The sequence below is a fragment of the Enhydra lutris genome, unplaced genomic scaffold, assembly GCF_002288905.1.
Source record: "Enhydra lutris kenyoni isolate GAN:26980312 unplaced genomic scaffold, ASM228890v2 scaffoldscaffold68, whole genome shotgun sequence".
Taxonomy (NCBI): domain Eukaryota; kingdom Metazoa; phylum Chordata; class Mammalia; order Carnivora; family Mustelidae; genus Enhydra; species Enhydra lutris.
The window spans coordinates 9,138,921-9,166,437 of NW_019154152.1; the positions used below are offsets into that span (position 1 = coordinate 9,138,921).

Genomic DNA, 27,517 nt, shown 5'->3' on the forward strand with positions numbered 1-27,517 from the left:
TGGGGCTTAGAGTGTACATGGAAAGAAAGCTGTGAATTTTTTTTTTTGAGCCCACAAAATATGTGGAAAGTTATTGGTGGTGAGAAGAAAGAAAAAGTGAAATCATGGCCACATATTAGTCTTGGAAGAACACACTTGTGTTTAGTGAGCAAGCAAGATGCCAGGCATGAGGGAAACTGACATTGGCCATGGTTCTGAATGGGAGTTGGGTAGCCAGGAACCTGGAGGCCCACCCGGAACTCTATTCATTGTAGGTATCTGTTACCTCTTGCCACCTCCACAGCTCCTGGGAAACATGCTCTTGAATGCTTTGCCAGACCATTTTGGAGAGGAATTCACTCCCTCAGGTGCAGGCTGCCTGGCAGGAGATGGTGACTGGAGCAGCTAAGGCCCTGGCCCACCGAGATCCAGTAGCGTAAAGTCACCAGGAACAGCTTTGATTTTCAAACAATAGCAATGGCAGTGGTGGTATTAATAACAGTAGCAATAATAATAAGGGTAATAATAGTATTCTGCTAAAGAATTCTTCAGTAATTGCCTTCAGTTCTACTTTTCCATTGTTTCTATACTTGTGAGAACACCAGGGATTATATGTTGAACTGTTTGTGTATGTGTGTGTGTTTACACAATTTCCCCATTCAATTTTTGTATGAAGTAAAGATTTTGGCAAGAAAATAAAAAACAACAGGACAATGAAAAGCATGTGTGCTTGGGACATATATCTGGAGAGAACATACACTTGTGGGCTCTTCAGGTTAAAGCTGAAGACATGGGGGGATGTCAAGAGAGAGGATGGTGTCATGGGACAAGAAGTCCTCCAAACCAGATGATTATAAGGGCCTTGGTGAAGAATCCAGCGAAGACCTCTCAATGGAGGTCGAGTACCAGTGTGGGGATTCTTCAGAGGAAAATTAACCCAAGTCTTAAAAAAGCAAGGTCTAGGCAAGGACTGTAATTCTATTCTCCTGATAAGAGGGAAGAATTTTCTAAAAGCTGCTTGTTTGTCACAAGCCCTTGTGAGGATAGATTAGGGGTGGGAGGGGTTGGAGGTCCAAGCAAGGGATGACTCTTTTTGAAATCAACTCCAAAGAACTAGCCTTGGGCTTTATGGAAGAATTTTATGGTTTAAGTGGTCAGAGCTGCTGAGGAATGCTTACATGCCATCAGGAGAGACCATGTCCCAGAGGGCAGATTTGCTGCAGTATTTAGAGAAGGGGCATCCCTATAAAGTGCTCAGAGAGGAGGGGATTTAGGTGGGGAAGATGAACGAGGAGAGGCTGAGAAGGCAGCCCAGTGCAGCAGATGAACTCTACAAGATTAAAAGGAAAATGAAAGAAATTGCATAGAACAGTTGGGAAGGATAGATCACAGGAATATTGGTAGGGCTGGAAGTTAACTCGGGATTATAAGCAAGGCTGTAATGTGTTGAACAGGGCAGTTAGGAGATTAGCCTGGCTGTGGGTGTTGAGTAGATTAGGGATCATGCTGATGCCACATTTACAAATCTCTACTGGTTGCCCATGCCTTAGTGTAAAATACCCACTCTACCCTCATATGACCAAACAGTGAGGCCCCAGGCCAATCTCTCCAACTCTGTTCCCTCCTACTCTTCTCCTTAATATCTCTCTTGGACCATGTCATGACTTTCTCTAAAGGAAATGTCAGATTTGCTTTTTCTTTCTTTCTTTTTCCTTTTCTCTCCAGCCTCTAGTTTTGCACCTGCCCTTCCCTGCTTCTGGGAACTTATTTCATCAAATGACTTATGCCTGGCTCCATCTTGTCTTTAAGGTCTCTCTTCAAATGTAACTTCCTTTAGGAACTCTATCCTTATATATATATTTTTTTCCTCTAGTCCCTTGCTACCATATCATCAGATGCATTTTTTTCTTGTCATGTAACACCCATCTGAGATTCTCTTCTTCATCGACTTAATTGTTAGTGTTGGTCACCCCACCCCCTAGAACACGAGCATGACAACACTATATATGCTGTTTTGTTTTTCCAAGATTCCCAGTTTTTAGAACAATGCATGGCATGATTGGCCTCAGTAGATATTCATTTTCTTATTTTTTTACCTTTTTTTTTTTTTCTTTTTGAGAGGGAGAGAGAGCTCATGAGCCTGGGAGGAGAGGCAGCGGAAGAGGGAGAAGCAGGCTCCCAGCTGAGTAGGAAGCCTGACATATGGCTCAATTCCAGGACCCTGGGATCATGACCTGAGCCAAAGGCAGACAGTTAACCAACTGAGCCACCCAGGTGCCCCGATATGTGTTTTTTAAATATGTGATGAATGACTGTTAAACTGTTAGATGACCATGATGATGAGCTAGCACTGATGTGATAAGTTTCCAGACAACAGTTGGAACAGTGAGCATGGAGGTCAAGTGTGGAACAGCCATGAAGGAGAAGAATCAAAAAGTCTTGGAAAGTAATTGTCTAGAGAAGATGAGAGAAAGGCAGGAGTGGAGGTAATTGTCACAATCACTATCTGGTTTGCTGGGAAGATGGAAGGCTGTTTGCCAACATTCAAGTTGCAAATGTCCCTGACTCTGAGGGGTTGTAGTGTGAACACACCAGGCAGACGAGCACCAGCACCGTCAGAGAGTATGGACCCTGAGCGGTTCCCTCAGACCATGCCCACAGCTGAAAGGAAGTGGGATTGCTGGCTGTGATCAAAGTTTCCTCGCTTTTATTTCCTTTCATTGACTTATTCTCTTGAAGAAATCTTTTGGGGATTGATTCACACTTTTTTTTTAAAAGATTTTATTTATTTATTTGACAGACAGAGATCACAAGTAGGCAGAGAGGCAGGCAGAGAGCCTGATGCAGGGCTCCATCCCAGGACCCTGAGACCATGACCTGAGCCAAAGGCAGAGGCTTTAACCCACTGAGCCACGCAGGCACCCCCCTCTTTTTTTTTTCTTTTTTAATATTTCTGTACCAAGTGTTCACATCATCACAGCTTGGGTCTGAGAGCTCACTGATCATCAAGTCTGTCATGGTAAACTAGACTCTGGCACCTTAGCAATTCTTATCCATATTTTATTTTTTTTTTTGTTTTATTTTGTTTTTCTCCATTTTATTCTTTTGATCATTCTGCTACTTTTAAAAGATATTTTTCAAAGACATTTCTCCAAATGCTGTAATTCAATTAGCTCTTTATGAATGACAGAGGTTGTGATAATAAAATTTCTGCATCTTAGAGACACCACAGTAAACTACCAAGCATAGTACTGGCAGAACAATCCACATTTTAAATATAAGTTTTTTCCAAGATGAATTGATAAAAGTTTTCACTATCTCAAAAGATTTCTTTTCTAATAGCAGAAATTCAGCATTAATTTATTGAGTTGAACTCTTTAAATTTTAGTGTACCTTTGTAAATATGCAGGGAGATTATTTCTTAAACTGTTTTTCTTTTCTTTTCTTTTCTTTCTTTCTTTCTTTCTTTTTTTTTTTTTTTTGTGAGATTGGTGAGAAACAAATCAACCAGCTGCCTGGAGCTCAAAATGTGAGAGTAATAAACTCTGAAAGAAAAAAATAAGATAAAGTAAGTCATTCCCTCTCTCCCCAGAAGTGTGCCTTGTTTAGACCAATGAACACTTGTTTGAGATGCACAATACCAAAGTACCTTAAGTGACAGGGGCAGTAGTGTGTGGAATTCTATCAGTGAAGATTGCCTCTGCCTCATTACATATGAGGAATAGTTAAGCACAACAAGGCAGAGGATCCAGCAAATGCCAAAGACAGCTGCCTTAATCAATTGCTATTGCCACAGAGCCTAATATTCTCTCCATTGAACACACAATTCTTCCCAATACTCAATTGTGCATTTTCTGACACAAGGAGTGGATACATGGTATTGGCCAGACACAGTGCTATATAGTCAGAGTAGAAAAAAAGGTACTCAAACAAGTACATGTATTTTAATAGAACTCAGCCATAATCGTATAATACTAGTTCTCTAAATTACCCAGTTTTTACCTGCTCTATTTCAGAACTGATGCTACATTGGAGTCTTTTCTTCTTACAAGAACTATAAAAGCATGAGCCCCATCTAAGCTTTAGAAAAAATGGTGACCAGGAAAAGCTGTGGCTTCTTTTATATCCAGGATGAATGACTGAATGATATCTTGTAAACATCTGACACAATGCCCAACAGATTTATAATTTTTACCCCTCTTAATTCTAGTCATGCCTCATGGTCAGCCCACAAGGTCACCTCAGAGATAATGGGGTGGGGAGCTTGAGATAGGAGATGCCTAGTAGACGGTGGGGAAAGGACAGCAGAATCCCCCTGATACAGCCTTCCAACGCTATCAGAGACCCAGATGTCCATCCTGCTGACCCTCCCTTGTCCAAACCCCACCCCTCGTGGTGACAACCCACTGTTGACCAATGGTCTCATTTCATTGGGAGAAGCAAGGGCTTGGAAACAAGAAATGAGGAATAAAAGGCACACAGAGAAGTAGCACCACAGACTCACTTCTGGCACATTACTGGTTACCAGTAAGCTCCCAGACACCATGGTACACTTTACTGCGGAGGAGAAGGCTGCTGTTGTTAGCTTGTGGGCCAGGGTGAATGTGGAGTTGGTTGGAGGCGAGGTGCTGGGAAGGTAGGCACTGGAGGGGGAAAGAAAGGCAGACAGTATTCCTGGAGGGGTATTGGTCAGTTTTCTTACCTACTCTGACTTCCCATCTCGTTTGTGACTGTGAACATCCCATAGGCTCCTGGTTGTTTATCCATGGACCCAGAGGTTCTTCGACAGTTTTGGCAACTTGTCCTCTGAGTCTGCAATAATGGGCAACCCCAAGGTTAAGGCCCATGGCAAGAAGGTGCTGACCTCCTTTGGAAATGCTGTTAAACATATGGATGACCTCAAGGACACCTTTGCTGAGCTGAGTGAGCTGCACTGTGACAAGCTGCATGTGGATCCTGAGAACTTCAAGGTGAGGTCTGGGCATGCCTGTGCTTTGTTCTTTCATCCTAGATATTTACAGTGTAGATATGTTAGAAAACACAGATAGTTAAGTCTGATCCCATAAAAGCATTTCTTTGGGACATTATATTTCAAGGAAAGGCTTGATTTTGGTAGTTAGGTTGTTCCAAAGATCATAGGTAAGACCAAGCAGGGTAATTACTGTGCCCAGTGGAGGCCACTGGTCATCTTACATTTCTGAAAAAATACATGTGTGAAGAACACTGGCCAAGATTGAATTAAATGTTTTTGGCTGGGAGAATACAATTACAGCAAGAATATCTTACTTTTGGTAACTGAAGTTTTCTCTAAAAATGATGAATACATTTCTGAATGATTCTTGAGTTTAGAACCAGGACTAAGCAAGACAAAATAAGATTAATCTTTTCAATGGACAATTCTGTCCCCTGCCCCTTTTAGCAGTGATGAAATGCTCTTGTATACATGGTTCAAGATTCTTTGTCATGGGAGGGTCCAAACAATTTGAATGAATATATTATCTGGGGACTAAGACTATCTATAGTAAGGCCCCTTGCAGTCCTCTAATCCTACTTTTAAAAAAGACAGAGTTTCTAGAAAAGAGAAGCCATCCATGGCAATGTTTTGGGCTCAGAAGTCGACAGGGCAAATGACAGAAAGATAGAGCACGATGGGTGGTACAGGGCTGGGAGTCATATTGATGCCAATGTCCGGCATATCATGGTATACATTTGTGGGATCAGGGTCCTGAAAGTTGCTCAGTCTCTTATCAGGAAGGAAATCAATGTGGCCAGCTTGAAGCTTTCTGTTCACTAGGCACTATTTTCTTTTTATCCTACTCTTTCCCCAGCTTCTAGGCAACATGATACTGATTGTCTTGGCAACACACTTCAGCAAGGAGTTTACCCCCCAGATGCAGGCTGCTTGGCAGAAACTGACAACAGCTGTGGCTAATGCTCTTGCCCACAAGTACCACTGAAGCTCCAATCCAACTACTTCAGTGCCTACTAGAGGGCCTGAGTTCCAAGAGTCTGTCTCCCGAAGACGGGCACAGTGCCCTGCCTCCAGACTTACCTGCTATATGATAAAAATAAAATAAAAATTGTGCTCTGTAATGAATTTCTTTGTCTTCTCTCTCTGTCTTTACCTTTTATGTTGATTCAACAAAAGAAAGCACTTCTTTAGGGAAGGGGGTTATTTGGGGAAATAGAAGATTCTGCAAGATTTGAGTGGCTTCAAGGGGCAGTTACTTCTAGGAAGGGAAAGTAGACTTGAGCTGAATAGTGTCTTCAGAACAAGGGAGTGCATGGAGGTACTCTTGGGAAACGCAAGAAGATGGTTGATATAGTGAGTAGGGGCACATTAGAACTTCAAGTAGGGGACCTGTCTATGCTTCTATTTTTATAATCTCAGAGTTTTTGATGTTGTATTTCACTTATATTAAATAATATAAGAAACACATTTTTATTATCTGTAAGAGAGTGGTGAAGGAGCTTTCCAGAGACCCAGGCAAGGACCATGCTCTAAACTTTCCCTAGTGTCTTCAGTGTTATTAATGGAGGAACTATCCCTAAAGCATAGGAACTAACTGCCTTGCTTTGAAACTGTACCTTATCTGCTAGCTCTGTGACCTGGAACATATTTCCAATTCCATTAAATCTTTGGTGGAGATAAAAGGTCATTTATGTGGGAAAATGACAAATTTAGGAATTAGCATGCTGGGTCAAAGTGACAGGAGAGAAATTAGGCCCTTAAAAGCCATGCAGTGGGGATGCCTGGGTGGCTCAGTCTGTCAAGCATCTGCCTTTAGCTCAGGTCAGGATACCAGGATCCTGGCATCCAGTCCTGCATTGGTTCCTTGCTCATCAGGAAGCCTGCCCCTCCCCCTGATTGTGTGCTCTCTCTCTGACATATAAATATAACCTTAAAAAAAAAAAAAAAAGCAGTACAGTGGTATAGAATTAGGGACACCACTGCCCGGAAAAGCAGGAAAAGAAGCTATTATAAGCAAAGTACCAGTGAAATTTCTTGCACACAAGAGTAACATAGTGAATAGCGAATTTTAGGGGAACTGATCCACATGTGGATGTAGAACTGACAAGGTAGGATCTAGCTTGCATCTAGCCACAGGAATGTACTGAGATTATAATGAGATCAAAGGACTAAACTTCACAGAATCACTGATACTAAGAACAACTCAAATAAGGGGCCATTGTGACCAAGATACCACTGGACTTGGAACTGAGTGCAGTAGAGAGTGATGAGATCACTGATGAGAGCCAGCATCCCTGTCTCATGAATGAAAAGAGGAAAGTCTATTTTCAGAACAGAAAACACCTAGAAGTCTCTTGTGTGGAGCTGGCAACTATGCACATCCACTTTTGTGGCCATCACTTCAAAGTCTGCACCCGAGTCCCTGGCGTAGAAGTGAAAAGTCAGGGCCTTGGGATTAGCAGTAAAAGATGAAACCAGCCCCCATCACCTTGAAAAGTTTGGTTAACATTTTCCAGAATGAATTTCCTATTTGTAAAATGGAATAAAAATCCCTACCTCACAAGTATGTTCCAAGGTTTTAAGGAGATCACTGTGAAGTGCTTTGTCTGTCATTATTGAGAGGTAGTGGTAGCAGTTTATACAGTTTAACACTCTGATCTGTTCCTCTGTGCTCTCTTCCACTGTGTATTCTAGACCTGACTGTATTCTTTATGAGTTCCAGACCCATATTTCTAACTATGTGATGTCCATATTTGATAGCTCAAGAGTGCTTCAAATACAGTATGTTCAAAAAACCTCCAGCTGTTTCCTAATCTATCCCTGCTAATCTGTTTCCCAGCTAGGGAATAACGCATCATCCATTGCTTGAGCCTGAAAATAGAAATGGTTTTTTACCATCCCACCCTGATTATAATATCATCTTATTTGTCTCCCATTTATTTTACCCCTTAAATCTATTAATATATGGAAGCCATAATAATTTTTTAAAAAATACAAATCAAATCATGTCACCCACATCCTTGCAGTTTTCTACAGTTTTTCTTGGCTTTCAGGTTAAAGACAGATCATGTATAACAGTTTTAAGATCATTCATGGCTCTTCTGCACCTTTCTATCATATAACACTCCTCCTTGTGAGCTGAATTACAGTTACATTTCCTGATTTTTGCATATAAATCATATACACTGAATCATTGACTCTGGTTACATTTTTTTGGTTGTTTAAAGAGAGAGTGAGAGAGAGTGCCTGTTCCTACAGATTGGCGAGCAGCAGGAGGTGGGCTGAGGGGAAGTAGAGAGAGAATCCCAAGCAGGCTCTGTGCTCAGCACAGAGCCCACCATGGGGTTTGATCTTACAACCATCATGAGCTGAGCCAAAACCAAGAGTTGAACACTTAACTGACTGAGCCATCCAGGAACCCCTGTAGTTACTTTTAACCTATGTTATGTTGTACAATTCATCTGTATTTCTGCAAGCGAAGCAGTAGTTGATTCTTTTCATTGTGTAATATTTCATTCTTTCTTTATATCATAATTTATCTGTTCCACTGAACGAAGACCATTTAAATTGCTAGAAGGTTGGGATCTTCATAGATACTGTTGTTACGGTCTTTGGACTCAAACAAGCATGCATTTCTGAATTTCTAGAAGAATAATCGCTAGCTTATTGGTTTTGCATATATTCTGCTTTAGTAGCTACTACCAAATATTTTCTAAAGCAGTTATACCATTTTACATTGTCACCAGCAAAGCCTGAGAGTTTTCTTGGTCTATATCCTCATAAATTTTGAAATTGCTTATCTTTCACCTCCTCTTCTTTATATTTTTTACCTTCTGACTTCCATCCCATTTCATTCTCTTTATTTCTGTTGGTGAGTCCCTCCCACTTTTCCTCCCTCCCTTTTTTCCTCTCTCCCTCCCTCCCTTTCTACCTCCCTCCTTCCATCTAGCTGTATTAGAGAGCACGTATCTGTAGGTAAATTAATATTATATTGAATTCAGAAAAGACAAAAATTCCCTTTGAATCTTCACTTCTAGGTCTAACTCTACTTTTTTCCTGACGACACAGTTGGAAATTTCTGCACCTGCATTTTCCCAGAAACCCTGTCCGACTTAACCTGGTTAAAAATGATAAAGCTTCATTGCAAATCCTCTGCATTCTTTCTTTGGTCATATCACAGTTTTAAATTATCATGTTATACGTTCTGATACTTTTTTCTTTCTCTCTCATTACATTGTTTCCATTAAATCCATGCTTCCCTGATCTATTTCAGTGGATGGTAGAGAAAAACATTCATTAATTTTTCATTCTTTCAATGGACATTTATTTCAGGGAAGGAATGAAAAGAAAAAGTTTTGTTACTAGAAGCATTTATCCAAAGAAGGAAAAAGAAACCAAGTTAAAAGTATAGCAAAACCTTTATTCATTCCAACCACTTACAAATATCTCTAGAGACAAAGTGAAGACCAACATAGAGTAAACTTGATAACATTTCTGTTCTCTAGGCCTGAGTTTTCTTATCTATGAAGTGGAAGAACTAGATGAGTTAAATGCTGAGACACATTCCACTATATCAGACTATAGCATTTGCACATGAATGAGAGTGGTAGTATACTTAAAAAGTCACTGCTGAAGGGGGACGAACTAGGGAGAGAAAGCAGGGATTCTGAGTCAAGACAGGATACCTAGTACGCCACCCTCAGGGCAACTAAAGGGAACTGAGGAATGAGGATGTAACCTACATTCTCACAAACCAATAAGATTCTGCTCTGTCCTGGGCCAATCTGCTCACAGCAGCAGGGAGGGCAGATTAGGGCTGGATATAAAAGGATGAACAGGGCCAGTTGCTCCTTATACTTGCTTCTGACACAACCGTGCTCACTAGCAACCACAAGGAGACACCATGGTGCATCTGACTGGTGAGGAGAAGGCTGCCGTCACCGCCCTGTGGGGCAAGGTGAACGTGGACGAAGTTGGTGGTGAGGCCCTGGGCAGGTTGGTATCCAGGTGGCAAAGCAGGCTGACAGAGAGTGAATGGAAGCTGGGCTGGTGGAAATGGCTCAGTCCCCTGGGTTTCTGACAGGCTCTGACTCCTCTGCCCTCTGTGCTGTTGTCACCCCTCAGGCTGCTGGTCGTCTACCCCTGGACTCAGAGGTTCTTTGACTCCTTTGGGGACCTGTCCTCTCCTGATGCTGTTATGGGCAACCCCAAGGTCAAGGCCCATGGCAAGAAGGTGCTGAACTCCTTTAGCGAAGGCCTGAAGAATCTGGACAACCTCAAGGGCACCTTCGCTAAGCTCAGTGAGCTGCACTGTGACAAGCTGCACGTGGATCCCGAGAACTTCAAGGTGAGTCCAGGATATGCTCCGTTTCTTTCCTTTGCGCTTTCTAGTCTTTCACTCTGCTTCTTTTGCCTACCTCTTCTCCCCCCACCTTCCTGTAGTAGGTATCATCATGGAATGCTTGTCAAAATTTACATAATGTCATATGTTTTCTTTCAGTATTCCATATTGTTTCCTTTCTCCCAAACTTTCATTGTATCAAGCTCTTCACTTAATTACTAATCTGTTGCCCCTCTCTACTGCTCTTAACTTGTTTCCCCTACTCAATACCCAAATTATGCACACTAGCTCTCATCTTCTCCTTCTATGCTTGGAAAATTCTTTCTGTCTCTCCATATGGAGATTGGCAGGGCTCCTCCAAGTAGAGGCTACAAATCATCTCAAAATTAAAGAGTAATCGGACATGTGATGTGATGAGCATAGGGTGTTATATGCAACTAATGAGTCACTGAAAATTATATTAAAAATTATGTAAAAAATGAATGATGTATGATATGTTATCTAATTGAATTTTAAAAAGAAAAAGTGCATTTTTAGAGTCAAAATTCAATGGAAAGGAAAGGAAATGTCTGAAGATGATGGACCAGAAGTAGAGAAGTAGGGCAGTGAGTAGTTTCTAAAAGACATCCCATCATCATACTAAATAATCAACTAATTATTAAGTATATGTATAATTACATATTACACACACATATGTGTATGTGTGTGTGTGTATATGTGTATATATATATATGTATATATATATATGTGTATATATATATACATATATATATAAAATACTCGTTTATGCTGATGAAGATAACCTGAAGATCAGTTTGGGCTGGAGTGTGGAGTGTGGGCAGAAAATAAAATGATGGTTGGCTCAGTTTCTCAGAAGCCCAGCTTGATTTCTCTCTTAATCATGTATCTATGTCTATGCCTGTCTTCCCCACAGCTCCTGGGCAACGTGCTGGTGTGTGTGCTGGCTCACCACTTCGGCAAGGAATTCACCCCTCAGGTGCAGGCTGCCTATCAGAAAGTGGTGGCCGGCGTGGCCAATGCCCTGGCTCACAAGTACCATTGAGACCCTGGCCTGTTTCCTGGTGACCACTGGAAGACCCTGTTTCCCTAAATTCTGTCTTCTGAACTGGGGGAAATAAAGTCCACCATCAAGGGTAGGGTTTCTGCCTAATAAAGAAACTTCAGCTCATCTTCCTGATGCATTTCACTTTTTATTTTATTTTATTTTATTTTATTTTATTTTATTTTATTTTAATTTGCCTGGGTATATGGCACATCCCTGAGGGTCTGCAGATAGGATGTTTTCCTGTTTTCTCCAATAGGTCCAGGGAAATTAGAATGGAAGGGGACCATACATCATACACATTACCAATGGTTGACACTTCTCCCTCCAGAACGTAGACATGGTCAAGAAGGTTTTAAATATATAGAGAACACTGGCATTACAGGGGCTCTGTGGAAGACTTGCAACCTCAGACACAGCCCTCAGGCTAATGCTTTGACCTGTTTCCTACAATTAGTGAAAAAGATGGTGCTCAAATAGAGACATAATGAATGATCAAGGCATTGTTGTGTTTCCTTTTCCCCTGCTTCCCTTGCCTGCAGTGTCGCCAGCAATAGCCTGCTCCATCAAGTGTGCCTGCTCTAAGGAATATCCTCCCTCTTTTACTTGCCCCAGACTCGTCCATAAAAAATGCCTGCCCCCACCTTCCCATTCCAGACAAACTACACACTTATCTGTTCACTTGTGATCCCTTGCACCCTGGCCTGAACGCGCTTTCCAACATTGTCTAAGAAAATCTTTCCAAACCCTTCCCCTCTTCCTATTTTTCACATTTCTTCTTATCCCTCACACTCATACCCTATGCTGTAAAAACACAGCTGCCTATTTCATACTGTCCAACGGGACTACCATGACTTGTGACTTTCCTTCATAAGCAGGAGATGAATATTTATTAACTGAAGTGGTTGGTGAGAGAATGAATGAATGAATGATTATTCTCTCTTGGAACTGCTGGAACTATAGGACAATCTGAACCAGGGACCATGGGAGCGAGGTCCTTTTGTATTGATGCTCCGGTACACAAAGAGGAAAGGGAAACACTGATCAGACATTTGCTTTCTGTTTGGAGTCCATCGGGCATTTGGTCTTATGAACTAATGCCTTGTATATTTGTAAAGGCTCCCAGACTGAAGCCAAGACTCTGATTCTAGGATGTACAGTTTCAAATTAAACTTGAGAAAAAAGTCTCTTTGCTGTTCATGAGAAAATTGAAGAGACACCCTCTGTTAGATTACTAGGTTGTGATTTTCAAAATTGTAAGAATATTGTTGCCAAGGAGAATGATTTTTTTTTTAACAATTTGTATTGCTGATGGGACTTAGGGACCTAGAGAGACGACAGCAGGTCTGAATTCAGACTCATAAGCTGGTGTCAGAATTGCCAAGAAGAGGAATGGCAGTCGCAGAACCACACCCAGACATGGGCCAATCTCACAGCCACAGGGAGGGCAAGATCAGGGCTGGGCACAAAAGGAAGAGCAGGGCCAGCTGCTGCTTCCACTTGTTTTTGACATAGCCATGTTCCCTAGTAATCACAAACAGACACCATGGTGCATCTGACTGCTGAGGAGAAGGCTGCTGTTTCAAGCCTTCAGGGCAAGGTGAAGGTGGATGTTGTTGGTGGTGAGGCCCTGGGCAGGTTGGTCTCCAGGTGGCAAAGCAGGCTGATGAATTGAAGCTGGGCTTGTGGAAATGGCTCAGTCCCCTGGGTTTCTGACAGGCTCTGACTCCTCTGCCCTCTGTGCTGTTCTCACCCCTCAGACTGCTGGTCGTCTACCCCTGGACTCAGAGGTTCTTTGACTCCTTTGGGGACCTGTCCTCTCCTGATGCTATTATGAGCAACCGCAAGGTGAAGGCCCATGGCAAGAAGGTAGTGAACTCCCTTATTAATGGCCTGAAGAATCTGGACAACCTCAAGGGCGCCTTTGCTAAGCTCAGTGAGCTGCACTGTGACAAGCTGCATGTGGATCCTGAGAACTTCAAGGTGAGTCTGTGGATTCTCAATGTTCTCCTTCTTCCTTTTTAAGGTCCAGCTGATGGTATTCAGAAAGAGTATGGGCGTTAGGTGCTGTTTAGAGTGGGAAGGAGGTATTCTAATAGCATTAGTATGGACTCTTCAGGACTGTGGTTTTTTTGTTTTGTTTTGTTTTGTTTTGTTTTTCCTTTTACCCTGTTGCTGACAATTGTTTCCTCTTGTTCTCTTTTTGTTCTCTGCAATATGTTTTCTTCATTGTTCTGATTAAACTTTAGAGTGTTTATTTACAAAGTGCTTTCAATCCATTCCAAATCATTTTTTCTAATACCTTTTCCATTGTCTCTTCCTTTGAAAATAAGGAGGATAAAATCTGATTGCTTCTTTGCCTAGGTAGAAAGAATAACCATAATAATATAAGCTTGGCATTAAGGCAGAAGGAGAGAAACATTTCTGAATGTAAAATCAGGCTGATATGGTTGGAGTCACATAGAGAATAACATCCGAGATCCAACTCTCTTTCTACTTATATTCTAGGGGCACAGCTTGGGGTTATGGATGGGGCTGGAAAATGCTGAGTCTCAGCTGAGTCTATTGGCTAACCAGGCTCATGTCTCTTGTCTCCTCTCCACAGCTCCTGGGGAACGTGCTGGTGTGTGTGCTGGCCCGCCACTTTGGCAAGGAATTCACCCCACAGGTGCAGGCTGTCTTTCAGAAGGTGCTGGCTGGTGTGGCCAATGCCCTGGCCCACAAATATCACTAAGCTCCCTTTCCTGTTTTCCAGGAATAGTCCCTTGGTCCCCAGGACCCAACACCCAAACTTGGGGAAATTGTCAAGTGCTTTGAGCACCTGGCTCTTGCCTAATAAAGAACATTTCTTTTCATTGCAATGGTTTATTTAAATTATCCCTGTGTCTCTCACTGGAATTGTTCAGGACATGGGAGGGCAAAGAGTTTAAGACATAAAGAAATGAAGGGCCAGTTCAGATCTTGGGAAAATATATCTGTATTTTGGACTCCATGAAAGGAGAGGTTGTAAATAGTCAAATATGTGGGAAACAGACCCTGCAGACAATTTTGACTTTCCCATAGAAAAGAATTCAGGTTGCAGCTTGATTTGGGGTCTAGATTTTTCCTATAATTTATTTAAATCAAGTCTTTATTTAGCTTTGCTTTTATATGTCCTCCTTCTCCCCAGTTGTCCAGAACCTCATAACCCTCAATTCACTAAGCTCTTCTGCCTGAAGACACCACCGCTGCTCTCTGATTTTCTTTCAAGATTTGCTGTCCCCTTACTCATCCTCCCCATCACTCTTATCTTGGTTCTCTCCATCCTTTTACAACGGAGACCAGCATGAAGTTCTCACATATCAGGAGAGGGAGTTTCAGAGGCTCTTCCTTAGTGCCTTTCATGGTCTGCATTGAAGTAACTGGTAATATTTTGTTCAATATATGACTAAGGCAAATGTGAGAAGGAACTTTTGGCAGCTTGATATTCACTGCTGTCTTGCAATCTCATCATGAGTTTACACCAAATGGCATCCTCTTCTTCTGAAAATGCTTTAGCATGTACAGCCAGGAAGTTATTGGAGGCCTGTTCCCACCTCCACCTCTTTTTGATACCTCTGATGTCTACTCTGTCTTTCTTGTTATTAGTACAGTGTTGCCAACAGCAACATACCCTGATTTCATTACTTCAGTCAAAGGCCATTTATGTGGATGCTAGATGCTGGAGATAAAATGACCTTGAAGTGGTCTTTGTCCCCTCAAACATTCTAGTTCTGAATATAGTTAGAAAGACCATGAAAATACTGCCACTAGTAAAGAAATTAATTGATTAATTAAATTAATATAGAATCTTCACCCAAACTCAGAATGGAGATGCACACAAGGTGTCCTTATTAATACATAAATGAGAATATTCTAAGCCTTCAGGATCAGAGGGGAGCCAGAAGTGTGCCTTGGTGACAGCTTTGGTTATCTGCTGAGGGGGCCTTCACATTTGATATTGACCTGAGTGTTAGGACTTTATATGCAGAGAAACCATAGAAGAGCAAAGGTCTTGCAGATCTGGATATAATAGGATTGGTATTGATAAATGAAGATATAAAAGTAAAGTGGAAAGAAGGGTCGTGTAAGCATCTAAGAGAAAACAGGCTACAAATGGCTTCTGGGAATCAGAATGATATGGGGGAGTGGGCAGGCAGGGATAAGGATGGTCCAATAGGTTAATGAAAGGCCTAAAGATGGATGGGAAACACTAATAATATTAAATGGCCCAGATTCTATAATTTGGTGAGGATTCTATTAGAAGAGAACTCTTTTTAAGCAGAATTGTACAAAATTATTTAAGCTAAAGATGGATTTATTATAGAAAAAAACTCCATCAGATATGTAACTCCAGTTTTTACTTATATTGCTAGATTTTGCCTCTTACCATCCAAATTCTCAAGTGTTCCCTTCCTGCTTTTGCTTCTTTTAATTATCCACAATATAAAATATGTAACATCAATATTGGGAAAGGGTCAGTAGACATTATTAATTAACAAATCAATAAGCACCACTTTAGAGCTATTTGGTCAGAGGAATAGTGTCTCCAAGAGGTAAATGCCCACCTCTGGCAAAATTCAGTACTATCTGGCTGTTGTTCTATTTCACTACTAACATTAGCATGAGGTAGAGAAGGATGAAAGAGAGGGACAGACTACACAGTCTGTATATGTCATTCTTAGAGATTACTATTCTTGTTTGCAAGTCATGTAGCCTCATGGAAAACAGTCTCTCACTTTAATAGCCTTCAAACAGTACAGAACAATCTCAGGTATTCACATTCATAAAATGGGTAAGAGCCATAGTTGTTCACAAATTATTCTTCCTTCTGCAACTTACTTTACAAAGTTACTGATTTCTTTTTTAGGACTGATTTTTATTTTCTGGTTGTTTGTCTCTGGGTGCTATTAAATGAATACATTTACTATGTTCTTACAACTAAAAGAGAAAGGGATTACTCAGATACATGTGAGGGGTTGACATTAGAAATGAACAAGAACTGAGATTTTTGTCACAACTAATCCAGCTGATGGGGAATTAACTGGCTGAGAACAAACAAGATTTCTATCTATTTCAGATAGAACACTTTGATAGTGGTTCAGTGGATCCAGTCAGTCTTGATGCCATAAATGATGGGGTTCATAAGTGGTAGGAAGAAGATGGACACCTTCCTGTGATGATATGGATGAAGGAGAAGGAATGCCTTATGAATAATGGGAGGGCCTAGCACAGGGATATAAAGTAACAGGGCTGTCAGAATGTGAGACACACACTGGTGGGAGAGCTTTGAGCAGCTCCCTGTAGGAGGCAATGGCCATTGCAGATCTGAGAATCAGAATATAAGAAAGCACTATTAAAAGGAATTCTGGGCCCATGTAAAGGAAGATGACCAACAAAGCCTAGAGGCTGTTGATCCATGAGACACAGCAGGGAAGTTGGATCATATCCTGGTTCGACAGTAAGAGTGAGAAAGGATATTGTCATGGCAGTAGGAAAAACCAAAGAGATGCAAGCCATGAGGAATGTGAAGAATGCCCTAGGAATCCACCAAACACTCCAATCTTCACTACCTGGTTGTTGAGGAGCACTGAGAGATATCTCAGAAGGTTAGGGATGGCCACAAAGCAATCAGATGCCATAGCAAAAGGCATGACTGACTCCATGAAAGCAGGATATGGACAACATGGAGGTGGAAAACACGGGCACATCAATTATACTTACAAAATTTAGCCATAGCTGTCTCAGTTGTTGGATAATACTGTGATGAACAAAGACCCCAGTCAGTTCCTGCCAGCTTACTCAGAAAGTAGTGCATGGGCTGGCTCAAAGATGAGTTTGTGTGGACAATGCAAATGACAGTGGCTTTGCCCAGGACTGCTGCTAGGTACACCTAGCAAACAGGGATGGAGACCCAGTAGTGGGCCCTTTCAATTCTGGAAATCTTGTCAGTGGGAACTTGGGAGGTCTACCATGGAATATGAAAGATCAGACATGATGTCAGGCACCACCTGACACAGAAGAGTTATAAAATATGACTTCCTTATTTTTATTTTTCACAAAAATTCATGCCAGGTGATAATTCACAAAGAGTGAGTTGACTCATTTAATGTCTCTTCCTAAATCCCAAAGGTCTTAGGCTAAGAGAGAAATATTGAGCACTAGAGAGTTTTTGAGCCTTATTTTTAGGGACCTGAATAGTATCAAGGCAGCAATATTAACAGGAGTCAGGTCCAGATGAAAGTTGGATTGTTACATGCATCTGGAATCAACAAGGTAGGGAAACATTTGTCATTTGTATGTCAAAGTTTTGAGAACTGGTAAATCAAATCAGAAGTGAAAAATAATTGAATATGAAGGGGTTTGAAAAGAATTCCATTGAAATAAAGCAAAACAGAAACAAATAGAGACATCATTAATCAATATAAAAATGCAAGTCAATTGGCAGATGGATAGTTCATCTGATGGCCTCCTTTATATTTTACTGTTGCTGAGTATTGCCATAGTAATAGAAGTAAGAACATAGAAGCAATGCTACTGAAATACTCAAAAAGATGTCTACACCCTCCTGAGTGCCCAGAAACATTTTCCTGTGGATTCTTGGGCCTCTCATAACTTCTCAAATTTTGAAATGACACACACCTAAAGATCTTGTTTATCTTCTTCAGACTTTGGACTTTGGATGAACTACCTATTCTCTTGAAGACTACACAGAACCATGTATCCAGCTATAACTCAGTGTGTAAGGAGGCAAAGGAGACATCCACCAAAGGGGCTTTGGAAGCCAAGGAGTATTCTGGAAACAACAAAGAAACAAACAATCAGTCAACTGAGGTTGGTGAAAAAGCAGGGTTTGATAGGATTCTTTCCTAAGTGTTCTCAGATAAAGAATGACTACTTCTTTCTTTGCTAAAGATAATTAAAAGAATTGCTAGAAGTTTCATCTGGCCTGCTAGTAAGTTGGTATGATATTGCCCCATCTCTTCTCTATCTTCTCTTTCTTCTGTTTTTCTCATATCAGATCACCCTTGGAAAACACACAATTACACACCTAACTGTGAGTCTTTAATTGTTCCTGTATGTGCATCACAGAAGTAATTTGGTGACTCACAATTCTTTTTTTGATTTAGTTTTTATTGTTATTATTATGTTCAATTAGCCAACATAAGTACATCATTAGTTTTTGATGTAGTGTTCAAAGACTCATTAGCTGCATATAACACCCAGTGCTCATCACAACACATGCCCTACTTAACACTCATCACCCGGTTACCCCATTCCCCCACCCTCCCTCCCTTCTCCAATCCTCGGTTTATTTCCCTGAGTCCAGAGTCACTCAAGATTTGTCTCCTTCTCTGACTTCTTCTCGTTCAGTTTGCCCTCCCTTCCCCTATGGTCCTCTGCATTATTCCTTATATTCCACATATGAGTGAAACCATATGATAATTGTCTTTCTCTGTTTGACTTATTTTTTTATTTGTTTTTTTTTCAGCAAGCAGTTATAGACTTCCTATCTGTTAAATATAAACCTCTGTCTTAAAGGTTTTAGAGGTAAAAAATAATGATATCTTTGCCCTCGGGAAAAAAAAAAGTAGAAGTAAGAAGAGATCACAAGTGGAAAGATATTTCATGCTCATGGATTCAAAGAACAAATATTGTTAAAATTGCCAAACTACCCAAAGCAATCTACACATTTACTGAAATCCCTAAAAAAAAAAAAACAAAAAACAAAACAAACAAACAAAAAAACCAGCATTTATTCACAGATCTAGAACAAATAATCATAAAATTTGTATGGAACCACAGAAGATCCCAAATAGCTAAAGCAATCTTGAAAAAGAAGAACAACACTAGATGTCTAACAACCTCAGATTTCAAGATGTACTACAAAGCCATGGTAATCGAATCAGTATGTTACTGGCACAAAAATAAACACATAGATCAATGGAACAGAATAGAAAGTCCAGACATAAACCCATGATTATATGTTCAATTAATCTTCAACAAAGGAGATTAGAATATGCAATGGGAAAAAGACAGTCTCTCCAATAAAAGGCAATGGAGAAACTGGACATCCATATGCAAAAGGATGAAAAAGGATCACTTTCTTACACCATACACAAAAATAAACTCAAAGTGGATTAAGGACTTATATGTGAGACCTGAAACCATAAAAAAAGAAGATCACAGGCAGTAATTTCTCTAACATTAACCATAACAAAATTTTTCTAGACATATCTCCTCAAGCAGGGGAAATAGAAACAAAAAGAAACTATTGACTACGTCAAAATAAAAAGCTTCTGCACAGCAAAGGAAACAATCAACAAAACTAAAAACAACCTATGGAATGGGAGTAGATATTTGCAAATGACATATCTGATAAAGGGTTTATATCAAAAATATAGAAAAAACTAACACAACACCAAAAATCCCAAATAATTAGATCCTCTTGGTCTATCCTGTAATTTCCAGGGCACAGTTTAAAATATGTGTAACACTTCAAGTATTTATCCTCGAAACTTTAGCTCCTTACTCTTGTATCATTAAAGTTAGATTTACTTTCCATTTGCACTTTACTGCTTAGTTTAAATCTTTTACTCAGGGTTTAACATCTTATTCTGTCTGGATTTTGTCAGTTGTCTGACTTTGTCTGAAATGTAGAAAAAGTATTAAAACAGATACATTTCCTTGATGGAGATCCTCTAGGCCATAGAACAATACAACCATACAAATCCTAATGGAACCTTCTCAGATACCCACATGACTACAGTTAAACAGATGTACTATGTAATAGAACTTTTTATCATGGTTCTAAATTATGTACAATCATTTTTCAATATTTCAGTCATGGTGGGATTATTATTTATAGTCATCCTATGTAAACTAATAAACAAAATACATAGTAAGAATAGATGCACAAGTAATACTTAGTAATGAGAACATTTACAAAATTAATAATAGTCACCATTCCTATAATCTGGGGTTTTAAGCCCATACTGGGTTTGTGGTGGAAAAGTTGACACCAATGCTAACATGCTGAGAACACCTGAACACCAAATTTTTGTACTCGTGTTATAGAAGGTTCTTATCTCTTCAGCTGTACCAAGACTCTGAACTGCTTGGCCTCACCTATGCTTACCAGCTGTAAAGCAAAGCAGCTTATGCAGCCTTAAGGAGGTGAAAATTCAATGGGCTTCTTCTGCCCCCTGCTGGTGTCCAGATGAGACCATTAGCAGAACTACCTGGTCAAGAGTGAGATCCTCCAATTTATTGTCCAAAGCATGTTGCGTGTAGGTGTCATTAAATAATGATACCTGTAGACAAGCAAAAACCTGGACTATTCTGGCCAACAGAAATATTTTTTATTCAATATAATGATAAAAAAATCTAACTTTTGCATCCAACACTCCTCCTCTAGGCCTTTAGAGTAAATAAGGACTCTTGGTCATTACCCTACTTAATCTGAAAAAGGCATGAAGTAATCAGAGGATCATGTCCAAAGAATAGAAAAAAAAGACTGAGATGCCGGAACATGGAGGCCAGTTTGAACTGGAGGATGTAAGGAAAGATTCCTCTGAAAGAATGATCTGTTTAATCTGATCACAGATATGCTTTCCAAATCCACATTCCAGACTAAGCGCAGAGAACGATTGCCGGAATCCCATCACAGCCCGGACTCCAGCTGAATGCCAGGCATTCCTCTGGTTGCTAGAAATTCAGAAAGAAATACTATGCACACTGACAGGGAGGGGGCATCACAGCATGATATTTTGGAAAATGACGTTTTATGGTTTTTCCTTTTCAATACAAATGGACCATATTGTGCATCTGACATATGTGACTACTTCCCTCTTGAAATGGGCATTTATTCTTCTCATCAACACTATCCTCTCCTGATTCTCATCCTATCTCAAAACAGAATTTAGAAACAATTGCCAATATTTGTTGCTCTTTTACTGCTAAAAGGTTGTTATTCTCTGAGGCAGCACCTGTAACCTTTGTGGCTAGGCTGAAAAAGCTTGTATGAGAAAAAGCTTGTAAGAGAGCATGCTTATATTCACAAAATGTTTTAATCTTTTGTCAGCATTCCAGGGCCAAAACTCCATGTCTGGGTCAGACGGCGACGATAGGAATCATATCTGGAGTCCGAGTGTTTTGTCCAAGGTCAGCAGGAATGCCTAAGGCAGCATCTGTTCTATGTATTATGTAAACTTTTTATAGGCAGGCAATGTTTGGTACCATGTGGCCAACAAAGATCAGATGTGTTACTTTAAGATACAAGTGCTGAGATTTCATGGTATTTTTTTTAGGATTTTATTTATTTATTCGACAGAGAAAGAGATCACAAGTAGGCAGAGAGGCAGGCAGAGAGAGAGAGAGAGAGAGAGAGGAAGCGGGCTCCCCACTGAGCAGAGAGCCCGATGTGGGGCTTGATCCCAGGACCCTGAGATCATGACCTGAGCAGACAGCAGAGGCTTAACCCACTGAGTCACCCAGGCGCCCCTTCATGGTATTTTTTTTTTTTTTTTACAATGCATTTGCTTTAACTTGTTTTATGTACAGCTTGAATTCATAGAGTATTCCAGTAATTCAATAATTATTTGATAAATGCCCACTCCATGCTAAACCTCACTTTGCATTTCTGTGAGCAAAAACCAGACATGGCCCCTGTTTTTCTAGAGCTTCCAGCAGATCTCATGGGAAACCAGCATACAAGAAGTGGTATAAACACAAAGCAGGATATTTTTAGGAGAGTAATTTATTGGAGAGGATGGGGGCACTTATGGTGGGGTTATAAGAATTCCTCTGAGGAAGCTACCTTGAACTTCTTCACCAAGGAAGAAAAAGGAATTCTGAGTGGTAAAACCCTGAATGGTGAAAGGAGGTTTTGTGCAAAGTACTTGGAGTAGATAATTCTAGGCAGAGAGAAGACCAAGAACAAAGACTCTGAGGAAAACTCAATTGAGATAGAAAAGAAGTGATCAAGGCATACGTATTTTTCTTCAAAAGGTAAAGACTCCAGTCATTCAAGGAAGGAGGCAAATAAAAATAGTGGGTAATGGAGAGGGGCTCAGGGCAAGAAACAACAGAGAGAGGATTCTAGAAGGGGTCTGACAGTGTCTGATAGAGGGTGCATTCAGAAGAAGGGTAGCCTGAGGGCTGCCTGGTGCGCTGAGATAACAAAGATGAGGAATGGGTCACAACAGGAAGCCAGAATCTGAAGCTAATTGAACATGTTGGAAGGATGAAATGAAACATAAAAGCCAGTGTAGACTTTAAAACACCTGCCTACACTCTAAGAGCCTTTAACCCTTTTATGATGACTCCCAGGGCCAGAACCCCAAGCAGGAAAACAATGTGTGGAAGAAGACAATTAATGCTATTGCAAGGAGGCTATTTAAAATTCTGGACTATGCCACATTGGCCTTCGTTTTTAAAATATATATATATATATATATATATATATATATATATATTATTATTATTATTATTTTTAATTTAATTTAATTTCTTTTTAGTGTTCCAGAATTCATTGTTTATGCACCACACGGCCTTCCTTTTTTGATCTTTAGTATGCTACATTCTAAGGAAGAGAAAAAAATCGCTCACCCCTTCAATAAATGTATATTAGATAAATACTGAATGTACTGATTCAGTGAGTGAATAAGTGGGGGGAGAACACTAGGCTGATGTCAGAACCTGAGAGTCTTCAGCCCAAGTCTCCCTGCCACAAGGGCACAGGTAAGCTGAACATCTCACCATGAGAGCTCTCATGGGAGATCACTCACTAAAGATCTCATGCATAAATATTCCTCTCTGCTTTTCACTGTAGAGAAAAAAAGCATTTGTTGGCTGTGTCATCTGGGGTGGAACAACACAGGAATGTCTAAGGACGGTTTGGAGGAAAAATTCACTTGGAGACAGCAGAAAATGGAAAATTATGGGTACGCAGTGACTATTTAAATAGATTTTGGATACTTAAATGCTAAATCTCACTCTTCATTTAATGAATCAGAGGGGAGGAAACTAATAATTACTTTGAGAACCTCAGCTCTCAATTTTACAGCTGTGCTTTTGACCAGAATCTCCGAAAAAGTATCCCAGGCAACATATCCTCTCTAGAAAATAGCTTCCTCTTTTAATCTATTCATTTTCACTTGTGGCTTCTAAGGACATCCGTGCACCTGCCAGAGGATGAATAACAGCTCTGAAGTGATATCGGGAGGACACTATTCTCTTCTAGGCAGCAGATAATATATTTCTAAAGAACAGAGTTGCTTGGCTAATATTTCCTACACTTAGTTAACTTTAAGCATAATTTTATCTGCTTAGAAACTTGACCTAGCTCATCTGAAATTTTTTTTTTGCTTTTTTTTTAATTTAATTTTTTCAGTGTTCCAAGTTTCATTGTTTATGCACCACACCCAGTGCTCCATGCAATATGTGCCCTCCTTAATACCCACCACCACAACACTTCCTTGCTGCCTGGAAGAAGTGTCCCAGTGCCAGAATGATCACTTTGAGAAGTCCTAGTGTGAATTCTTCCACTTTCGTTCTCACTGCATTTTCGGGCCTGGAGCAACAATATCCCTGGATCTCCATTCCCTTCTTCACCACCTACACCTTTGTGTTTTGGGGCAATTGCATGGTGTTGCATGTGATCCGGACTGAGCCCAGCCTGCACCAGCCCATGTTCTACTTTCTGGCCATGCTGGCCCTCACTGACCTATCCATAGGGCTGTCCACAGTGCACACGGTGCTGGGCATCCTGTGGGGGTTCATTCAAGAAATCAGCCTGGATTCCTGCATTGCCCAGTCCTACTTCATCCATGGTCTATCCTTCATGGAGTCCTCTGTCCTCCTTACTATGGCCTTTGATAGGTATATCGCTATTTGCCATCCACTGCATTATTCCTCCATTCTGACTAATTCCAGGATTTTCAATATTGGGCTTACCACAGTAGCTAGGAGTTTCTTCTTTATTATACCCCCCATCATCAATCTGAAATTTTTCCATTACTGCCGTTCCCACAACTTGTCTCACTCATTCTGCCTGCACCAGGACCTTCTCCGCCTAGCTTGCTCAGACATCAGATTTAATAGCTACTACGCCCTGATGCTGGTCATTTTCACACTTTTGCTGGATGCTGCTCTGATCCTCTACTCCTATGTGCTGATTCTTAGGGCAGTCCTGGCAATTGCGGAGCGGCATAAATCATTGCAGACCTGCATCTCCCACATTTGTGCTGTTCTGGTGTTCTACATCCCTATCATTAGCCTAACAATGGTGCATCGTTTTGGCAAGCATCTATCCCCTGTGATCCATGTCCTTATGGGCAACATCTACATCCTTTTCCCACCTTTAATGAACCCCATCATCTACAGTGTCAAGACCCAGCAGATTCGAAGCAGAATGCTCAGATTCTTTTCTCTGAAAATATGTTGAGATGCTCAGGTCTTTTAAAGAACAAAACAGCAACAACAATTAACACGCACTATATAATACCAAAAAATGAATTTTACTGGGATTAGAGCTCTAGCTCAGAATCTATAATTCTAGATTTTGAAACACATTTGAACATAATTCCAGAGAATCACCTACAAACAAGTTCCATTTTAACTTGTGTTTGGCAAGTGAACTGTTCATAGGGCTGGAGGTGAGAGACTTCATCTGAAACATTTCATAAATTTTCTACCAACTGTGGATTTGTGTCAAACAAGACATAATATGTGCCTGCTATAAGTATATTCAAGAAAGGATAAAACAGACAATGTGCCCAATGTGGAAAATAGACACTTTCTTTGCAGTGAACCAAAGTTGGATTCAAATCCTAGGTTTCAGTTACAAAGGTGGATAACTTGGAACTTCTTTAATTCTGAGATTCAGTTAATTAATCTTCAAAATGGGGAAAGTACCCACCTCACAGACATGTTGTGATAACTATATAGGCCAGAATTGTCCAGCTGAATTTTTCTAACATGATGAGGATATTCTCTAATACAGAATAATAAAGACCAACATATAAGAATAGCTACATATGGCTATTGAGCACATGAAATGTAGATAATATAACTGGGGAAGTGCATTTTCAATTCCTGTTAACTATAGTTAATTTATATTTAAATGTTAAAAGGACATTGTCTTGGACAAAGCAGTTGCTACTATATTGAACAGTGCAAGTATAGAGTATAAAGAGGACATATAATGGAATTTGACTTTGAATTCAATTTTCAGCCTGTTTCCTTAAAATCAGAATCCTCCCTTGTTATGTTTTATATGTAGACTCCATTGCCATTGAGCTGGAAGAAGAATTTGTTCCAAACTCTTTGCTTTTAAATCTAAAGAGTGGAATATTCTGAGTGATAAAACTTTATTCTTATGATTGATTCTGAGTTAAAAAAATAGTTTTCCTTTTTAGTAATTTAGAAAATTTAGTTCAATTTTCAAAAGAAGGAAAGCAAGAAAAAAATCAGTTATCTGTGCAGAGATACAGGGGAATGTTGGTTTAATATTCCTATAATCTCTTATGTACTAAAGGAGGAAATGCTAAATAGCATTCAACAAATGAATGCATCAGAGCAATTTTCCATCAAAGAAGTAAGTATTGCTTAATATTCTTTCAATACAGACCTCAACTTATGTATTTCAGATTTGCATTAAAAAATCTGTGTTTCTCTCTTTCCCTCCTTTTTAGTGCTCCACTCAATTAAGCCGTCAGTATAGAAAGCAAAAGACTAGGCTTTAGTTTCCAACAGCTTAAAAGTGGGCAGATTGTTCCTGCAGAAAACAAAGCATCTAGGAACATGCCAGTTTGACAAGAGTCATATGGTCCAGTTATAGCAGGAAAACAGTAGCTAGCTGCTGAAATTTTGGAGGTCATGTTGTGCCTCATAGACCATGTCAGGGCACATGTCTGTCTCTCAGTGGTTAGACAAGTTTCCCTTCAAGGTCTTGAATGTGCATCATCACCTCTCCTCAGCACTAACTCAATCTTGGGGAAGCAATGGAGCCTCAGTGGCAGTGAGATCTGTCCTGTGCCAGCCAGGCATGCCGGGAGTACTGACATGAACTAACATTGAGTTAAGGGAATAGTGACATATGTAACACATTGAGTCATTGGCTGGAGAATCATGTTTCCTTTGGTGAATGGGAAGGTTCACTTTAGGATTTAGTACTCATACAGATGTTCTGAATATCTGTACCTCAGATTATGGCAACTTGTAGAATATGGGCCAAAATATTGGGAAAGAACAGCTGTGAACAGTGGATGTGAAAATATCTGGTACACACTCAGAAATCACAGCTAGCTTTAGAACTCTTTGTACAATAAGGATGAGACATGTGAAAACCTTCAAAGTGTTTAAAATCCATGACCCAGTGGAAGAGGGAAAAAGGAAGGAAAATGAGTGAAGGAAGCTGAAGAAAATACATCTGCTGATTACTGGCTTTTATACAGAAAGGAACAGGTTAGGAACATTTGATTTACATAGGACTCTATCTTGGAGCAGTAACAGAAAGTCAAGTAAAGCCCTTCTTAGGAGGAAAGGCAATTTTAGAGTCATCAGCCCAGGTTCTGGCATTGAGAATTGATGGACCTACCACAGATGTTAAAAGCATCATCTGGCACTTTGTAGCCTTTTTAGAAACAAGAGAGAGGTTCTCCCATCGCTTCCAGAAAGCCAACCTGTAAGGAGTAAGAAACTTGTTATCCAAGAATTAGACAGTCTCTGGGGGTCTTTGTCAATGTGGTAGCCTAAAGAGTCAGTGAGAAATAGCAAGCTCGTAGGAGTTGACCAGATGTCATGCTAAACCACCCAGCGTGGATGGGAAACACGATTGAAACAGCCACAGTAAGTTTAGGGATGCACGTGTTTTCTTCGTGTTGATTTTCTTATAGGAAGTCTGTCATGTCATGGTCCACTGCTCCTTTAACTAAAGGGATATTTAGAGCTAAAGGTCGGGTGAGGTGACCAAAGCAAGATGTGGGAAATAAGAAGGTCGAGCCTCCGTTGGTATTCATTTTGTTCTCACATCAAAAAGCTAAGGTCCAGAAAGGGGGAGATTAGTGATTCTTAGAAGTGAGGAAACATGTTTTTAGTGAAAATAATCTCCTGGTAATAAATCCACAGGCTGATGTTTACT

The 27,517-nt window shown here is 40.3% G+C and overlaps 4 protein-coding genes across 6 annotated transcripts; all 4 read left to right on the forward strand.

Annotated features, from left to right (window-relative positions):
• Positions 1–4,452: 4,452 nt before the first annotated feature.
• LOC111159366 (hemoglobin subunit epsilon-2) lies at positions 4,453–6,068 on the forward strand. Its single transcript, XM_022521774.1, has 3 exons — positions 4,453–4,615; positions 4,727–4,949; positions 5,808–6,068. The coding sequence occupies exons 1-3, from the start codon at positions 4,524–4,526 to the stop codon at positions 5,934–5,936; spliced, it is 444 nt and encodes a 147-aa protein (XP_022377482.1). The 5' UTR covers positions 4,453–4,523; the 3' UTR covers positions 5,937–6,068.
• A 3,690-nt stretch (positions 6,069–9,758) lies between these two features.
• Positions 9,759–11,481, forward strand: LOC111159363 (hemoglobin subunit beta). Of its 2 annotated transcripts, none has more exons than XM_022521770.1 (3): positions 9,759–9,946; positions 10,076–10,302; positions 11,227–11,481. In XM_022521770.1, the coding sequence occupies exons 1-3, from the start codon at positions 9,855–9,857 to the stop codon at positions 11,376–11,378; spliced, it is 471 nt and encodes a 156-aa protein (XP_022377478.1). In that variant the 5' UTR covers positions 9,759–9,854; the 3' UTR covers positions 11,379–11,481. The 2 variants fall into 2 exon arrangements, with proteins under 2 accessions (XP_022377478.1, XP_022377479.1); XM_022521771.1 differs by having other exon boundaries at positions 10,076–10,298.
• A 1,293-nt stretch (positions 11,482–12,774) lies between these two features.
• On the forward strand, positions 12,775–14,213 carry LOC111159364 (hemoglobin subunit beta-like). 2 transcript variants are annotated; one of them, XM_022521773.1, is made up of 4 exons: positions 12,817–12,993; positions 13,116–13,338; positions 13,961–14,023; positions 14,111–14,212. In XM_022521773.1, exons 1-4 carry the CDS (start codon positions 12,902–12,904, stop codon positions 14,114–14,116), a joined length of 384 nt encoding a protein of 127 aa, XP_022377481.1. In that variant the 5' UTR covers positions 12,817–12,901; the 3' UTR covers positions 14,117–14,212. The 2 variants fall into 2 exon arrangements, with proteins under 2 accessions (XP_022377480.1, XP_022377481.1); XM_022521772.1 differs by having other exon boundaries at positions 12,775–12,993; positions 13,961–14,213.
• Positions 14,214–20,895: 6,682 nt separating this feature from the next.
• On the forward strand, positions 20,896–24,820 carry LOC111159298 (olfactory receptor 51V1-like). Its single transcript, XM_022521711.1, has 2 exons — positions 20,896–20,931; positions 23,867–24,820. The coding sequence occupies exons 1-2, from the start codon at positions 20,896–20,898 to the stop codon at positions 24,818–24,820; spliced, it is 990 nt and encodes a 329-aa protein (XP_022377419.1).
• The last annotated feature ends 2,697 nt before the right edge of the window (positions 24,821–27,517 follow it).

Coding starts and splice junctions, on each gene's coding strand:
- LOC111159363 (XM_022521770.1), top strand. CDS start 9,855: ATGGTGCATCTGACTGGTGAGGAGAAGGCTGCCGTCACCGCCCTGTGG. Junction 9,947..10,075: donor GGTGGTGAGGCCCTGGGCAG/GTTGGTATCCAG, acceptor GTCACCCCTCAG/GCTGCTGGTCGTCTACCCCT. Junction 10,303..11,226: donor TCCCGAGAACTTCAAGGTGA/GTCCAGGATATG, acceptor TCTTCCCCACAG/CTCCTGGGCAACGTGCTGGT.
- LOC111159366 (XM_022521774.1), top strand. CDS start 4,524: ATGGTACACTTTACTGCGGAGGAGAAGGCTGCTGTTGTTAGCTTGTGG. Junction 4,616..4,726: donor GGAGGCGAGGTGCTGGGAAG/GTAGGCACTGGA, acceptor AACATCCCATAG/GCTCCTGGTTGTTTATCCAT. Junction 4,950..5,807: donor TGGATCCTGAGAACTTCAAG/GTGAGGTCTGGG, acceptor CTCTTTCCCCAG/CTTCTAGGCAACATGATACT.
- LOC111159364 (XM_022521772.1), top strand. CDS start 12,902: ATGGTGCATCTGACTGCTGAGGAGAAGGCTGCTGTTTCAAGCCTTCAG. Junction 12,994..13,115: donor GGTGGTGAGGCCCTGGGCAG/GTTGGTCTCCAG, acceptor CTCACCCCTCAG/ACTGCTGGTCGTCTACCCCT. Junction 13,339..13,960: donor TGGATCCTGAGAACTTCAAG/GTGAGTCTGTGG, acceptor TCCTCTCCACAG/CTCCTGGGGAACGTGCTGGT.
- LOC111159298 (XM_022521711.1), top strand. CDS start 20,896: ATGCCGGAACATGGAGGCCAGTTTGAACTGGAGGAT. Junction 20,932..23,866: donor GCCAGTTTGAACTGGAGGAT/GTAAGGAAAGAT, acceptor GCTGCCTGGAAG/AAGTGTCCCAGTGCCAGAAT.